The 18312-nt window shown below is 42.2% G+C and overlaps 2 protein-coding genes across 2 annotated transcripts; one reads left to right on the forward strand and one right to left on the reverse strand.

Moving 5' to 3' along the window:
• The first annotated feature begins 7499 nt into the window (after window positions 1–7499).
• LOC127754010 (protein DWARF 53) lies at window positions 7500–12956 on the forward strand. Its single transcript, XM_052279465.1, has 3 exons — window positions 7500–9158; window positions 10318–10564; window positions 10691–12956. Exons 1-3 carry the CDS (start codon window positions 7978–7980, stop codon window positions 12647–12649), a joined length of 3387 nt encoding a protein of 1128 aa, XP_052135425.1. The 5' UTR covers window positions 7500–7977; the 3' UTR covers window positions 12650–12956.
• Window positions 12957–13303: 347 nt separating this feature from the next.
• On the reverse strand, window positions 13304–17045 carry LOC127754012 (fatty acid desaturase DES3-like). Its single transcript, XM_052279466.1, has 8 exons — window positions 16551–17045; window positions 16356–16445; window positions 15873–15939; window positions 14955–15047; window positions 14628–14813; window positions 14420–14497; window positions 14094–14231; window positions 13304–13977 (listed from the first exon to the last, which is right to left on the reverse strand). Exons 1-8 carry the CDS (start codon window positions 16850–16852, stop codon window positions 13777–13779), a joined length of 1155 nt encoding a protein of 384 aa, XP_052135426.1. The 5' UTR covers window positions 16853–17045; the 3' UTR covers window positions 13304–13776.
• Window positions 17046–18312: the final 1267 nt, after the last annotated feature.

Below are 18312 nucleotides of genomic sequence, written 5' to 3' on the forward strand. Positions count from 1 at the left end.
CCGCCTCCCCTCCCGCCGGATCTGGCGGAGGGGAGGGCACGGCCACCGCTGCCGCCTCCGCTGGCCAGCCGCCAACCGCGGGCAGGCGCCGTGAGACGGCGAGAGAAGGGAGGGAGAGAGAGGACAACGAGAGAGAGAGAGAGCAGAGGGAGAGATGTGAGAGATCGAGAAGGGGAGGGATAGATAAGGACGCGGTGGGTGTGGTGAGCAGATGGGCTCGGCTCAATGCTTTAGGTGCCGGTTTTTTAAAAGAACCGGCACCTATAATATAATATGTGCCGGTTCTTTTATAAAACCGGCACCTATAGTATAAGTGCTGGTTCTAGCATCCTTAAAAGTGCCGGTTCTATATTTTTTCCACCGTGGAGAGGTGAGAAAAGCTTTATAGGTGCCGGTTTTAAATGAACCGGCACCTATGAGCCGATTTCTATGAGGGTTTTTATAGTAGTGTGTACATCTTGTGAATATGATTACACTTTAGGTTTCCAGTAGTACTAGTTAATTAAGTTAAGTAGCAAATTAACGACACGCAGATGAGATCTCAGAGAGAAATAAACCGCCGCATGAACAGTGCGGAGGTCTTCCTAGCTAGTGTGTACTATACTATTATATAGCTAGCTCCATGTGTATGGTCAATTGTGCTGAAAGCAAACCCGCTTACATACTTTCGGTCACTTTCATAATAACTGCAAATTAGTTGAACATATATAAAGTGAGGAAAGGAAATAGTAACACTACAAATTAAGTTCATGAGCGAATTGTGATCACCTTAGCAGATCGCAATAGCAAGGTGCTAATTGATCACCTTAGCTCAACTGGTTAATGAGCTTTCTTGTGATGAAACATGCGTCCGCGCGCGGGTTTAACACAGATACCCTCTTTTACACTAATTATTTTTTAGCGGTAAACATCGCGATAACAAGGCACGTTTGTGTGACTTCACTAATATAAAGATATGCCGGCTCGGTATATCAAGATTTTGATCATTAATTTCTTAAAATTTTATATAGTTCAGCACCACAATATGTTTTAAAATCCAGCATGAGAATAATTTATAATTCACATGTGAAACTATATAGAAAATTGATAGTAAAAATTAAGTATATTTAACATATATAGAACAAAAAGCTAAAACAAGCTAAGTAATTTTGGAATATGCATGCAATTCGCACGCTCGAATCGGAGGGGTCAGGTCCAACGATATAATCCAACAGCTAGCCCCGTCTCATGCATATATTGCGTGCGTTATGCATATCCTCCGTCCTTCTCGAGTTGACAAAGTATAGTTGATTAAATTTAATTGCTTCAACATGTACAGGGACGTCCACTGTACTCATGTCACAATCAGAGAAACTTAAGTACGTAGGAGTAGTATGTATTTACATGGCCAGCAAATTATACGATCCGTAGATTTAATTAATTAATTAATTAGTACTCCGTAGGTAGTTAGCTTAAAGTTAGAGCCTGTTTAGCACAGCTTTACCTCCACCTCTCTTGGAGTTAGAGCCTAGCTAAACAATTTTAGTTTCACCTAAAATGGGAGTAGAGCTGGATGAAACTATCTCACAAAATAAACTAGAGAAGTGAAGCTGAATTTGGGTAGCTCCACAATTCCACTCCAGACTCAACTTCTGAAGTTAAATTTAGAAGTTAGAACTCTACCAAACAGACCCTTAGTATGTTCGTACGACGGACTGAAACTAGAAGATACGTATGCACGTTAAATTAACCAGTGTGCATGCCTGTGTACGATCTGTATGTTCGACCAACGGCGACCGGCCGCGGCCGGCCGATGCACGAAGCTGCCCTGCAGGTAGCAACAATAATACGCACACAGCATGGCCGGATTCAGCATGGAAGCGGCGGGGTCTCGAGCCCCCACTACTAGCGTGAAGACTATGAGAGCCCCACGAAGATCGCATTAAAATTTTTTACCGTAAGTAGATGGGAGAGGGACTGTAAATCTATCTAATTTGCTCAGACCCCGCTGCTATTTCTTCCTGGATCCGCCACTGGCACAGTACATATATACGTACGTACTGTACTATACACATGTATGTACGTTGACTTATATTGATTGGAGACATTATTATGTACTCCATCTGTTTCCAAATGTTTAAAGCTGGTTGATTCTATTTTGACCTAATCAACTAGTACTACATAAAAATGGAAATTGGAGGGAGTAGTGTGTAAGCATGTGTGATCACTAGCGAGCTGCATATATATATATATATATATATATATATATATATATATATATATATATATATATATATATATATATATATATATATATATATATATATATATATATATATATATATATATATATATATATATATATATATATATATATGTCACCTTCAAGCAAAAGTGCGTGTCTATTTCGTGAAAACATTTTTGCGCAATTGAGATCCCCTGCTGTACCGCTTACTGATAGGTGGATCCGAGAGGCTGTGAGGCCCACATGTAAGTGAGCAGTACTGCAAATGACCTGCATCTATATATGTCTAGATTCATTAACATCAACATGAACGTGGGAAATGCTAGAATGATTTACATTGTGAAACGGAGGGAGTAATACAGTAGCCTATGCGGTAGAACATATTTTGATAGACACAGTAGCATCTAAACTTTTACCGACAGATAATTGTCTTCTTTTAGTGTTGTGGTATAGCGCTAGTTAACCACCTCTATCATACTAGCTAGTGCATTTTATATTCACCTTGATCACACAGTTTCATAGTTTTATCAAGCTTAACCTCTCACAAAATACCTCCTAATTAAGCACCATAGAAAAACCCAAAATCTTATCTTAAAAATAATTTCTGAAACAAAATACCTGCCATGCATGTTGACCATGTAAAATGCGCCGCGGCGTAGTGGGTGAAGATTCTAACCTGACGGTGCCGTGTGCCTCTATCAAACCACGAGAAGCCAACCAGTAAGGAGTACTCCAACACCACAATTATTTTTAGTTTTGATATTTGCTTTATGCCAAGGGCCCAACGTCCTTGCTAAAATCGTTTGTATCGTTATGTTTTTTTCTATGAAAGATTGTTATTTTTTTCACCTCTATAAATACGCACGCGTACATTCTATTGATACGAGCATCTTCAAAAGACAAGGCTGACATATTTTGAGATTAAAGGAGTTATCACGGTGACTAGTTGATGAATACGTTGCCTGCCAGAATGAAAAATAATAGCAAGTTTAGAACTAGAATCAGGTGAGTAGGTTTAATCATAAGAAATATAACCAGTTGAGCTAATTTCATCTCATGGAAAGATTGTTATTTTCTATAGCCAAATACGATATATTTTATTGTCTCGGTCATATATATGCAAGCAATACCATTTTTTTCCTAAAAGGATATTAGCATATATTTTTTCAACTTCTTATATATGTATTTTTGGTAATTAAGATAAATGAAACTGATAATAATTATAACCTTGGTAAATTACTAGTAATTAGTTAATTGATCATCATTTATTTTGGTATTAAAAAGAGGTTGTCCATGTTATGCGAAGAGGATGATAGGTAGCTAGGGCCAAATGCATGTCAACATCGATGGCTTTTGGACTATAAAGATGTGAATGCGACGCTTGTGGTGAGCGGTCAATTGGTGGGAGTGGGATGACTTCTTTTGCCCAATCATTCACATTCATCTTGTTGTTCCGTTGTATGAGTATGTATGTCCCAACCTGACAATATATATCACATTAATAATTTGAATATAACAAAAATATGACGTATACTATAGACTCGGAAAGATTTACGATATTTTGTGTTGTTGATGTGAAAGTGCGTGTTTGAAAAGGTAAGAGAATATATACAGATAGATGGAATCACATCGGTAGCCTAGCTTTTTACCACAAAAGTTGTATTAGTGTGGGATCGAATAATAACTTAAGTATACATCCTTTTCTATATAGTTTGTTATATCAAAAGGCTAGGCAGGCAACAATACTAAAAATTATGCAAGAGAATAAATTAGATTAGATTAAAAAGAAGAGATTATGTGATGGGTGTCATTTTCGTGATGAAAGGATATGTAAGTGGAGGATGTGCGTGGAAGAAAAATATGTGGAGGATGCAATTGGTTCATACTATGGATTGCCAGGTGGATACGCAAGAAGATGGATGTAGGCAATTAACAAAGAGGATGCGCCACCGGCTAATTCCATTCCAAGGATGAATGATGGACCCTGGATAAGTGGTATATCTGGTCAATCATGATTCACTAATACTACTAGTACCACTTAAGAGTCCTATAGATTGCCCTAACAAACCAAAGAAAAATCAAATTTTTAATTTTTAAATTTAATTTTAAAGTTGATTTGAAGATATTTTCAACATATTTTTTTAAGTATTGGCTTTTAAATCGCTAAGAAGACATATATAAAAGTTTTACATGTAAATTAGTTTTTATTCCTTAATAAGTTGTTTTGACTTATTAGTAAATATGGGCAATTGATGAGACCCTTAATTTTTAAGCTACTCTTTTTATCCTAAAATAAATAAACATAATACGAGATATTATTTTTAGATTTATAGTATTTGAATGTGTCACTTTGTTTTTTTTTAAATGGCTGGATGATGTATCTAGATAAGCTACACCGATAACAAACTGCTAGTTTGAGAGGACGAAACTATTTAAAGATGCCATCCATTGTGCAGTTGCAGCGATGGTTGCCGGTTAATAGCTACTCCAAGTTGATAGTACTATATCTTTCTGCTACACTAAACTTGATCATGATGGGGCCCAAAAAGATTTAGTGTTAAGCTACTACTGATCGAGCAAGCAAGAATTTTTTTGATTATTCGGTTTGGACTTTGGACTAACAAGAAAGAAAAAAGACAAAAGATGCTTATCCGTGAAAAGGCCCCTTTGACAGGTGACTCAAAAGCAAACCTTTCCCTTTCCTTTCAACTGGCCTTTTATTTCTCCTTTTTTGTTAATTTCCTTCCGACAGAAACTAATTTCTCCTCTTTTAAATTAAATTCGGGTGGGGTCACCTAGCCTCCAATCGACTCGTGTCGACCAGCCACTCATAAACAATAACTAGTACGTTATCTGGATCTTCTCTCTCAAAGGTTATGTTGCCGCTATATATTTACAAGTTGAATTATTACTTTTATATGCTTCTATACCTAGATCAATGCCAATAAAAAGCACTCAAGGTGAGCATACCTGGTTTTGTCTTATTCTGTCCAACCCATTCTTATCTTGTATAGATGCTTATCTCAACTTTTTTGTGGCATGTGATAATTATTAACAAGGCAATTGCTTTGTTATATCTTAAAATGTTACAAAGGTTTTATCCTCCTTGTGTAGAATTTTGGATCGCAACAAACCGTTTATTTCTATTTTAGCTATCAACATAATGTTGATCTAGTTTCACTAGCCCCGTCCAAAATATAACTTGGGTTCTCAATAGATATATTAATAGCTTACGATAAAAAAGTGTTACTCTTCTAGTTAAGAGCCTATACTAAAGACCTAGTGAGTTTCAAATTCCCTAAGTTTAATCTAGTTATGACAACATACGGTTGAAAAGTCATAACTGGATAATTGACAAAAGAGAAAACATGTTGTAGATCAGACAATTGGGAACAATTTAATCAGCTTTCAAGCCATTGTTATGGTCACGGCTTATAAACCAAAGTCAACACTCTACTTTTAACAAACCAAAAAAGCTAGGTTAAAAAGTAGAAAGCAACAAAAAAAACCCATAAATCAATTCTGAAATTCAAAACTGGTTGAGTTTTCTTTTGTTAGAACTCAGAAAAATATATTAATTACTCCTAAATTTCATTGTTCTTTTCTTGAAGGGTAAGGTTGATGTTAAAAGTTGTTTGCCAAATGTTAGAAAACATTTATCAGCAGTGCTAAGAAAATAAGAAAATGAGAGAGCATTCTATACCTATATCTGGTGATGTACCCATGTCCACATTGTTAATTAATTATATACATACTCCGTCCTATGAAAAAATCTACTGGATATCCAGATTCGTTGTATTGCAATATATCACATCTAGTTCTAGATTAGTTTTTCCCGGCAGAGAGCAACGTGGTTCATTGCACGCACAAAGATCCAACTTCTCATTTTGTTTTGAGAGTGTCACTTGTTGGTGGGGCCACAGCCCACATGATGCATAGTGCTGCCAAGTGGACGTACTCTCTCTATCTCTCATCGCCGGATCCATCTAACGCTCTCTCTGCCCAACCTTGATTATTGCTCTACGCACTCGTGTAGCACATGGAAAAACTATATTGGCTCTGTTCTAAAATATGAAGATTTCTGAAATTTACACCGTGATTAAGAATATAGGTGAATTAAATGTGATTATTTGTGATTGGTTCACATAAGAAAATAGGTGGAGAAATTAAATAAGTGCATTATTGTGATTGATCGAGAAGAGAAAATATGTGTAGAATGGACACATTTTGACTGCCAAAAGTTATAGTACAAAGGGAGCAATAGATGTGTTGGTTTATAGTTGGATCAGAAATTGAGTCAAATGATATACATGAATTCATATAGCACTATCACATAGTCGCTACAACGAGAACAAGTACTATTTGTAGTATATAGTAGTGGTTTAAATGGCGTGATGGTAGTCTAAAAGTATATAGGCATTAGGCAAAACTGTTGTCACCATCATTGCCAAAGTTTTGAAAAAAAAAAAGGATAAACTTTTGCTTACATAGATTTCAAAATAGAAAAAAAAACAGAACGTGATGTGCAGCTGTCGAATAAAAGAAAAAAGGTACATGGAATATAACTTTAGGGAAAATAGCAGCTCCATTGTTTGGTCCTCAGTCATTGCCAAAATTTGAGTATTAAAACTTAGTTTTAGAGTTACTTTTGGTGTTTTTTCATTGTAGACTATTTTTCAGTATTAGTTTATAAGTCACTAAAAACACAAGTATAAATAGTTTTATTCATAAATTAGTAATAAGCGTTACGATTTATAATTAGATGTCTATCCCATGATAAAGTTAAAATCTCATTGGCTGAACTCTCAAGTCTGAAGATATATAATAATTGGTGGTAGAACATGTTGCCCCCCTTTTTTTTTTTAAGTTTTTACTGAGGATCTTTCATGAGAAAAGAACAATGATGCATGTATTCATTCATTCAGGGGGAAGGAAGAACACAAGCAGCACAGCAACAGTAGATTGACTATTGTTGAGCACAACGGTAAGGCCGTGTTTAGTTTTCCCTATTCCTAATTTTCCATCCCATCAAAAACTTTCCTACACATCTATACTTTCAACTTTTTTCTAAACTCTCAACTTTCTTCGAACTTCTAACTTTAACTTTTTTTTTAGAACTAAACACACCCAAGCTGTTGATAACCAAGAGAAGAATCTAAGCTGCACTCCACTTGTGTTGTGCTGTGTATGTTGCCAATGTGTGCACTGTGAAGAAGAAGCACTCACCAAACTCGTCCACTCCCAGCGATAGTATTTATGGTGGCCCCTCACCAGCTGCAGCACATCACCTGATTGCACTGCACTGCTCTTGCTTTCCCCCTCCTGTTGCAGTTGCCGAGTACAGCAGCAGCATCAGCATATCTATCTACCTATTCCTTTTTACTCCTCCTCTCTTTATACTCCACTAGTATTTGTCAAATCTTTATTTTTCTACTATACTACTATTTCTCTTTTCAAGGGAAAAGAAAAGAAAGAAAGAAGAATATATGTTGAGCAGTGAGGGAAATTTGGAAGTATAAACAGACAGACACAAGCTCCTCCTCCATCCTCAATTCCTTCCTTCTTTCCATTTATTTTCTTTTATTTTCCCAAGAGAAAGAGGGTGAGGAGGCTCCATCCGCGAAAAGCTACTCGACCAACCCACCTGCCACCCTGCACTTTCCGTTATTCTCATTTCAACCCTCGCATTTTTTACACTCCGCTCCCCATGCCCTGTGAAAACTAATTACAATCCAGTCCTTCACCGGTCAGCGATGCCCACTCCGGTGGCCGCCGCGAGGCAGTGCCTCTCGCCGGCCGCCGTCCCCGCCCTCGACGCCGCCGTCGCCTCCGCTCGCCGCCGCGCCCACGCCCAGACTACCTCCCTCCACCTCATCTCCTCCCTCCTCGCCCCGCCCGCACCTCCCCTCCTCCGCGACGCCCTCGCCCGCGCCCGCAGCGCCGCCTACTCACCCCGCGTCCAGCTCAAGGCCCTCGACCTCTGCTTCGCCGTCTCCCTCGACAGGCTCCCCTCCGTCTCCGCCTCCTCCTCCTCTGGCGCCGCCGACGAGCCCCCCGTCTCCAACTCCCTCATGGCCGCCATCAAGCGCTCCCAGGCCAACCAGCGCCGCAACCCGGACACCTTCCACTTCTATCACCAGGCCGCCACCGCCCAGACTCCCGCCGCCGTCAAGGTCGAGCTCTCCCACCTCGTCCTCGCCATCCTCGATGACCCCATCGTCAGCCGCGTCTTCGCCGAGGCCGGATTCCGCAGCGGGGACATCAAGCTCGCCATCCTCCGCCCGGCTCCGCCCATGCCGCTCCTCGGCCGCCTCCCCACGCGCACCCGTCCGCCGCCTCTCTTCCTCTGCAGCTTCGCCGCCGCGGACGACGCCGACGTCCCTTCGCCGGCCGGGAATCTCGCCGGCGCGGGGGAGGAGAACTGCCGCCGCATCGCGGAGATCCTCTCCCGCGGCCGCAACCCCATGCTCGTCGGCGTCGGGGCCGCCTCCGCCGCCGACGACTTCGCGGCCGCCTCCCCGTATCGTATCATCCATGTCGACCCCAACACCATCGACCGCTCAGACCTCGGCGTGGCGGCGGCAATGGCCAGTGCCACCTCCGGCCTCATCATAAGCATCGGAGACCTCAAGCAGCTGGTCCCCGATGAGGACGCGGAGGCGCAGGAGAAGGGGCGGCGGGTGGTGGCGGAGGTGACGCGAGTGCTGGAGACGCTTAGCAAGGTCGGCCGCGTCTGGGTGATGGGGTGGTCGGCAACGTACGAGACCTACCTCGCCTTCCTCTCCAAATTCCCCTTGGTCGACAAGGATTGGGACCTCCAGCTGCTGCCAATCACCGCGGTGCATGCCGCCGCCACCGCTGGCCCTGCTGCTGCTGCTGCTGGACTCATGCCTCCGGCAACCACTGTTGCTGCCTTCTCCAAGCCAGCTGCAAGGTCAAGCCTTTTCTCTTCTCTTCTCTTCACTTTTGTATCCATGAATTCTTTATGCATAAGATTTTATTACCATCCATTTGCTGACTGCCGTGCTTTCTTTATTGTCAGAATGTTTCTTGGATAGTAGTGTATCTGATTAGGTGTGCTAGTACGATTTGCTTATGTTCTTTACTAATTTCATTTTTTTAAGTGTTGATTTGTGTGCTTTGCCCATTGTAGTATGGATATTTTTTTCAACTTGTGCAATTGATTTGTGTACTACTGTAATTAGAAGCAGCATAGGTTGTTAAAAAGGCATAAATCTAGAAAGGTTTGTTTTCTTCCACTGCATTTTTTTAAAAATGTTTTTACACGGTCAATGATGTACAACCGTTTTTGTTTAATGCGATGGTTGAGTTATGTTCTAAGTGCCATGTTACTCCTGTTATGTTCTTGTTGAGTTATGACCGATTCAATTCTGTTAAGTACGAAAGGAGTTGCTGGAAATTTTCTCTTCTCAGAAGTGGGTTCCTAATGTGTTGTCATCAGAACCTTCCAGACCAACTTCCTTCTAGATGCTCTGCTGTTAGTCACTACCTGTGTTATTTACTGATTTCTCAGCTCTTTTTTCTTTTTTGCCTTTAGGATATTTAATGGGATTTTCTTCTTATAAGCCTTTTCTCTGTAGTCCTATTCTTGTAATATTTTTGGATTTTATTACTACATATGTGTGGCCATGAAGGAGAGGTTCTATTGCCGGTGCAGAATCCATATGCATACACATTTTGAACTGCTTGATAAAGAGAGACTAAAGTGTAAAAGTAAAATAATACAGCTTGTGTACTAAGAGATGCAATTTCATGGTAAAAGAGTGGTGCTTCTGCTGCAGCACATCTGTTCTTTACTGCTGTAATGCTCAAATTGCTGATAGTTTGGGTCATATATGTGGGCAGAGATTATTTGTCATTAATATGCAGTATCACCTTTAGTGAATTACCTTGATGCATAGGGCTAGTGATTTCTGTCACAACATAGTATTGTATGGCATTTTATTCAGCTGTAGAAATGTTAATGCTTAAGCGTTGCTGGTATTAATGACAAAGTGACATATACATAACTCCAATATAAAGCAACGATATGCTTGTGTCTTGACCTCATAGTTTCAAACTTGTTATTGCAGCTTGATGGACTCCTTTGTTCCTTTTGGAGGCTTTCTCTGTGATAACTACGAAGAGAACAGCCTGACAGCAAATTCATGCCCACAGGCCCTGCGGTGCCAGCAGTGCAATGATAAATATGAGCAAGAAGTTGCAACTATCATTAGCGCAGGTGGCATTACAGCTGAAGACCATCACCAGGGAGGTCTTCCTTCCCTGCTGCAGAATGGCAGCATGATGGGTCCTAACAATGGATTTGATCCAGTCAAGGTGTGAAGCTACCTATGTCTTTTGGAACATTTATGTTAAGTACTGAACGCAGCAAGCACTGCTTGTTGATAGATGAATAATTTTTGGTCGTTGGTATAAAAGATGCACAGTTTTTTTTCAGTGCAGGCTAGAGATGATCAGATGGTATTGAATTCAAAAATATTGAATCTACGGAAGAAGTGGAATGAGTACTGCCTGCGGCTCCACCAAGACCACCAGAGGATCAACAGAGATCCTTACAAACCATTTCCGCGCTATATTGGTGTTCCCACTGACAAAGAAAGATCAGCAAATTCAAGCAAAGGTTCTGAGTCAGTTGGGGTTCAAAAGGATGTTATTAAACCTTGTGCGGTGTCTGCTGTACATTCCAGCTCAACTGCAAGGCCTATTTCATCTCCATCTGTCACCAACAAAAGAAATGAAGATCTTGTATTGAACCTTCAAGCCAGGCATTCCAAGAGTGATGAAAACCTTCAAGAAAGGGGCATGCAATCCCAACATGGCACCCTGTCGAATGTTGACAATCCGGATGATCATGTCTCACCATCATCTGCTGCACCTGTGGAAACTGACTTGGTTTTGGGCACCCCTCGAGAGTGTAGTTCGAAAGGTTCAAGTTCCACCTGCAGTAAACGTGTAGAGGATTCAGAGAGGTCTGTCCATCTGGTACCCAAGAAGGTGGATGATTTAAATCTGAAGCATCCACAACTCTCTGTTCAACCTAATTCCTGCTCCTGGAGTTCCATAAATGTTGGGAAAACATCACACAGTACACTACACTCAGCTTCAGGAGGCTTCTCTGCCTTTGGCCAATGGCAGAAACGGTCACCCCTTGCTGCACAAAATTCTGATCTGAGCAATTACAAGCTACTTGTTGAACGCCTGTTCAAGGTAGTTGGAAGGCAGGAGGAAGCCTTGAGTGCTATTTGTGAATCCATTGTGCGGTGCCGGTCAACAGAGTCGCGCCGTGGTCCTAACAGGAATGACATCTGGTTGTGTTTTCATGGTTCTGACAGCATGGCCAAGAAGAGAATCGCCATGGCACTTGCAGAGCTCATGCACGGCAGCAAAGAGAACTTGATTTATCTGGACCTAAACCTTCAGGATTGGGATGACTCCAGTTTCAGAGGGAAGACTGGCATAGACTGCATTGTGGAGCAGTTGAGCAAGAAACGGCAATCTGTTCTCTTCCTTGACAACATTGATAGAGCTGACTGCCTTGTTCAGGATAGTCTATCTGATGCTATTAAGTCTGGCAGGTTCCAAGACATGCGAGGCAAGGTGGTTGACATTAATGACTCGATTGTGGTTTTGTCAAGAAGCATGATACAGGGCAGCAAAAATGGGTTGGAAGAGGGCCTTTCATTTTCTGAAGAAAAGATTCTGGCAACTCGTGGACATCGACTGAAGATCCTGGTTGAACCGGGTAGGGCAATCACCAGTGGATGCCCTAGTGGTAAGGTGGTAGTTTCCCCAAGGCATTTTCTCACCAAAATTCAAGCATCTTTGTGCTCTGGTTCCATCAGCAAGAGAAAGCTCAGTATTTCTGATGATCAGGAAAAGCTACAAGAGTCGCCAAGCAGTTCAAAGCGACTGCACAGAACATCGAGTGTACCATTCGACCTGAACCTCCCTGTTGATGAAGATGAACCCCTTGATGCTGATGACGACAGTAGTAGCCATGAAAATTCATATGGCAACACAGAAAAATCCATTGATGCCCTTTTGCATTCGGTTGATGGATCAATCAACTTTAAGCCGTTTGACTTTGATAAACTTGCTGATGACATGCTGCAGGAGTTCAGCAACATACTCAGGAAAAATCTGGGTTCTGAGTGCATGTTGGAGATTGATGTTGGTGCAATGGAACAAATACTTGCCGCAGCATGGAAATCAGAGGACAGGAAACCTGTGCCGACCTGGCTGGAGCAGGTTTTTGCCAGGAGCCTTGACGAGCTGAAGCTCAAGTGTAAGCATGTGAGTAGCTCTACCCTTAGACTAGTGGCCTGTGAGGACACAGTACCAACAGTGAAAGGAGATGGTTTAGGAGTTTTGCTCCCGCCAAGAATAATTCTAGATTGTTGATGATATTATCTGTATAGGGATCGCTGTAATTATCTGTAGTCCACAATAGTATAGCATTATTTGTTGGCTAAATAAGCTATAGTCTAGCTGATGCATTGCCTTGGGTTCTCTAATTAGCTACTGCCAGTACTGTCATATCATTTTCTACCTCAGGGCCTTTTCCAGATATATGGGCATCCGAATGTATATTGGTTGTAACTACTATGGATTGTCAATATTTGATTGTTCTATGTATACATGGACACATGGTGCTCGGTCAGTGTACTTGTGTGGTTCATGCTGAAATCCACAACTGCAAGGTTGCTTACATATTTTGTTGGCCAACTTGTATATGTGCTCTCATCTCGTCTTAATTTGTGGCAGGAGTTGATTGCTACTCCAATAACTACGTTTTTATTATTCCTGAATGATGCTATCATGTACGGTAGGGTGCCGATGATATTATAGAGACCTTATAGTTAGTTGTTCAATGGTCCATAGAAAGTTGCATGGCAGCATAGTACTTGATGCGCCTACTTGCATTAGAAGCGAACTCGAATTGGATGCTAGTAGTAGCAGATTTGTGATTTGCTAGACTCCAATGCAGAAGATTCCAAACAATCTGATGGATGCATCCGTAGTCACACTAGTCAGCATCAACAAAAGATGAGCTAAGCTGTGAAATCCCAATAGTAGTTCAGTTTTGATCATCATGATTATGCAAATAAACTCCATTGTGAGTGATTCAGTTTGGAAAAATTAAGGTGCAGAGCTTAATTCGGCTCATAATTGTCTGCTCAATGGCACATACAAACTCCAGACATTGAATTGCCTGGCAAACACCAAAGGGTTACACGGTATAACTTGGACACTTTCAGAACTAATCAAAACTGAACGACCCGCTAGCTACAACAATTGGACAATGCTTGTTTAGTGATCTGAATATGGTGATCCAACAGATCAATGAATCCCTGTGTTCTGCAGGGCCGCATGCTTTTGAGCAGGTAAGTAGCCCTTGCTGCTTATTATTTCTCTTTCTTTCAGCAGTTCATGCTATGATGGATATGCTATCTATCAGGAAAACAATCCATTCTTCACTTACTAAGCTACTAGTACACGGTGACTCCAATAATTTTCAAGTTAATTTTTCACTTGTGCTTAGCATCTTCGGCCCAGTCAGTGCCATTCAAGCTGTGGTCTGTTTGGTAGTAAACAACATCCCCGACGTCGCTGACAAAGTGATCAACTCTCAAGCTCCTCAGCAGAACGCCAAACAGGTGAAGTGGCAGCGGACCTGACTTCTCTGGCTCCCTGTAGTATCTGCCCAGCACTGGTCTTGCTGCCTTTGTCTGTTTTTTTTCCCATCAAAACAAGGCAATTGTTTCAGTATTCAGTGAACTTGGTAACAGTGCACTGTACATACATACTATCTAGCAGAGGTGAATAATGCTGGCAGTGTACTTACTGCTTCTACGAGGTGATAATGAGGAATTTGAGGGAAAAGGTGGTGGATGACATGGGTGCCAATGTCATGGTGGATGTTGTTGATCCACCCGTAGTCCCGATCCACCGTTGTCAGGCCACCGCGGAGGTAGCTCCATTCCTGCAAATAGTGGTCATTGCCAGATGTTCAACCCTATTTTCAGTGTTTGTAAGCAGAACTTAATGAAGTATAGAGTGAGAGGAAGTATAGAGTGCTCATAGGCTGCACCCAACTCAATAACCTACAGCAACTTTTCATGCTTTATTCTGGAAAAACTATGATTCAATCAATACAGAAAAAAGATATACCTCTCCACGATACCAGGGAAGGTCATTGTGACCGTGGTGGTGCAGATAAGTCACCAAATCAAGCCACATCACGAATACCTGTTTTGAATGCAGACAACACATATCAGATATCTAGCTTTTGGGTTCAGTTTCAGTTAGATATCCCATAAATATGATGGAGTTTCTTAGAAGCAAAAGCAGAGGATTAATAGTGAATAGTGTATCTTACAAGATATGGGACACCGTATAGCATGAGCACTGGAACAGGGCCAAACACGCACGCCAAGGCGACGAGCAACGAAATCATGATGCACCAGCAGGTGGTGGAGACAATCACGTCACTCTTCTCCTTGGGGCTGAACAGATCGCTGCTCGGCAGAAAGTGAGATCCGGTCTTGCCCGGACTTCTGTACCACTGCAGCACATTCAAGCATCCGTATAGAAGATTCAGTTGTCTTTCTTTCTTTTGGGGATACAGATTCAGTTCAGTTTCAGTTGAGTCATTCATTCAGCACAATTGCGTGGAGTTGCCAGGTGAGGACATTCAGAGACTTACAAGGTAGACAGGGAAGGCAAGCAATGGAAATGGTAATGTAAAGCGCAGTTTCTTGGTGCGTGTCTCTAGCTTCCGGTACAATTTCTCGGTGATCTGCTCAAACAAATTGCAAAAGCATATATAAAAATTTAAGCAGATCATAGAGTACGTATCTATATGTTGAGAGGCAGCTTATATACAGGTGACAAGCAAAAAACTCATTCAGCCTCTCGTTATTTTCTTATTCAGTCAATAAAGCTGATCGTAGATGCTTATGCTACCCGGGCGGCCTTATTCAAATGAACCTACAACTTAATTAGCATATATATGTTATGAATCAAATCACGTGATGTGTAATATGATATTCGATCTGACGCTGAGCTACGAATCAAAAAGTGATCCGAATCGCATCTGGGATCCCTGGTGAATAATTTAGCAGCAAAGGCACGTGAGCCAGATCTACTGTCTCAATCTTGTTGGTATTATTACCATTCACGGACCACAAAGGCTAGCTGATATTTTGCAACAAGCAGGGTGGATCGTTGTGGTCTGCTGCAGGGGTCATGTGCCCTTCTCCATCTGTATTATTATTATTAATGCAATTGCAGGTGAGCATGTCGCATAATACTTACTGTTCGTTTGGCTGTCCTGTCCTTTCCCGTCCTGCCAAACGCCCCAGTTGGACACGCTAGCGAAGAATACGGAGTATATTTGCGAAAGTCATATATATGATAGTACTAGTAGTACCGCGAATTAAGCAAATGTAATTGGTGTATCTTTTTCAAAAGGGTTGTAATTGTTGTACGGGCGATGGATTGAGACAAGCATAATTAAGGATAGTACTAGGAGTGGAATTAAGTTGAGAAGTGCAAGCAATTGTAGGATGGGCGAGAGATGAGAAGAAATTAAGAGAGGAGGTGATCAGAAGGAGTGACAAACCGGGTGCCAGGACTCGTCCCTCTCGATATGACCGTGGTTCTGATGGTGTGTTCTGTGGCTGATCCTCCTGCATATGACATTATTAATATCAATCAGATGGTCAGATCGGATGGGTCAACGAGATGAATTAGCATAGCAGTGATGGTCCAAGATGGTAGATAGATTAATGAAGCAGTTGCTATGCTAATCCAAGACTGAGCATTGCCTAATTGCACATATCATGTGAAGAGATTCTCGATTTGACAGGACAAGCTAGTTCCACATATATAGGATGGAGACCCGAATATATATGTGCTCTTTTTTCAACTTGCTTCGCTTGCATCTACTATGCTTTTGCCGTGTGCCGCGCGTGTGGTGAAGCAAAACTTTTTTAGTTTCTAACTAATTAATTGGTTTCAGAGCATTAATTTGGTAGGTGTGCAATAGAAGTAGGTAGGTGAAATATAGAGAGAGAGAGAGAGAGTATATAGGAGGAGTTGGTACCATCCATGGTAGGGGACGAGGATGAAGGAGTGCAGGAGGTGGCCGACGACGTTGTTGAGCATGGCGCTGTCGGAGAAGCTCCCGTGCCCACTGTGTTTGCATGCATTTTCAATTTGTTTTTTCATGGAGATCTCGATGGATTGATGCATATATGAGAAAAAAAAATGGAAGCGATGAATGAATGAATAGAAATACCAGTCGTGGCCGAGGACGAAGAGCGCCCAGAACATGGTGCCCTGCGCCGCCCAGTAGAGCGGCCATGCCCACGCCCATGCGAGATCGATGGAGGAAGCGGCTGCGACGAGGAGGGCGGCGACGATGAGGAGGTCGCGGGCGACGTAGGAGAGGGAGCGGAGGGGGGTCTTGCGCCAGCAGTGGGCGGGGATGGCGGCGCGGACGTCGCCGATGCGGAAGGGCGGAGGCTTGGCGGCGTCGAAGAAGAGACGGGCGTCCTCGGAGGCCTTGCAGTCCGCCTCCTGGGTCGCCGACGCCGCCATTGCCGCCGCCGTGTCGTGGTGGATCTGATTCCGATTTGTGATTTGTGAAGCGAAGCGAGGCGGAAAGGGAGAAGAGACAAGAAAGAGAAAATTTGAGGGGAGGTGTTTGGTTTGTGCCTGCGAATGATGGATGGGCCGCAACGCAACGCAAACCCAACCCAGGAAGGAAAGCAAGCTCCTCCTCCTGTGTTGTGTGCGGCCTGCCTTCTGCCCCCTTTGCTTTGCGTTCTATTTATAGGCCTCCCTCCTCTGCTCTGCTCCTTGCCTCCTTCCTTCCCATCTCATCACCACGCTACTATGCATGCATGACTCCTTACTTTTTTTTATTCTCTTGCCTCCTCAATTAAACAGTCCTCCCTCCATCTCTATTCAACAAATTCCATACTACTATTTCTTATTACTCGATGCCCATTTACCTATAATACTAATAACATATACTATTCAGTGCATCACAACTAACCAGCCTCATAAGCTCTGATATAATATATAAAAAAATTGAGCGGACCGAAATAGACATGAGGAGGACCAAATTGTTTGGTTGCTTGGTTTCTCTAGCGCTGTGCGTGGATGGTAGGAGAAGATAGCAGCAAGGTGACTCCCCTTTTACATTAGTAAACAAGTATAATTTCCCCATCTTTGCCACATCTTTAAAATTGATCACTCAATCCGCATCGTTATTCTGTGGCCCCCACATGTCAATGGTGACATGTGGAAAAAAACAATTTTTTGATCAATAGTAACATTACACTAGTCACCTGATATTTATTTTTTTTCCTTCTAAGATAAGTTGAGTTTTGACTTGAGATTTAGTGGTAATGTAGTTCATGCTAATATCTACCTCCTATAGTTTTATTTTATAAATTTAGAAAACTTTTAGATCCAATTTTTAAAGGTTTTCACTTATTCAATGATTTTCACTGGATATTCACCCATGTTAAAATTACATATTTGAACCCCTAATATTGTGGAATGTTGGATGAAGGAGACGGTTTTAGAGGGATACCTTGTGGGCCAATGGTGGTGGTTACGGATCTGGCAACATGCATGAGCCTCCAAAGACGAGAAGGAGAGGCAGAGCAAAGGGAACTCACCAGAGCTAAAGAAGAGGGGAGTGGTGAACGCGGTGGAAGAGGAGGGAGGGAGGTGATATGATGAGAAGGGAACAATTGGGTGTGCATTGGCCGATGCCAGCGTGCCAATGCCGGTAAGACAAAGGGCAACGATGCATAGATGACAGGCTGCAGCGCATTGGGACATTGGGAGGCGGGGAGGAATCGATCACAAGAGCGTGAGAGAACAAAGGTGGGGTTATATTTCCGGGTGTTAACAAATTTGAAACAATCTCGACGTTTAAAAGCGACACTGGCAAATAGATAAGCCCTTGAAGTGCTAACAATGCTTAGGTTGTGTTCTTTTCGCTTCTTTTCCAACTCATCTCCCTCGTGATGATGCTCTCTCTT

Source organism: Oryza glaberrima, chromosome 11 (assembly GCF_000147395.1).
Source record: "Oryza glaberrima chromosome 11, OglaRS2, whole genome shotgun sequence".
Taxonomy (NCBI): domain Eukaryota; kingdom Viridiplantae; phylum Streptophyta; class Magnoliopsida; order Poales; family Poaceae; genus Oryza; species Oryza glaberrima.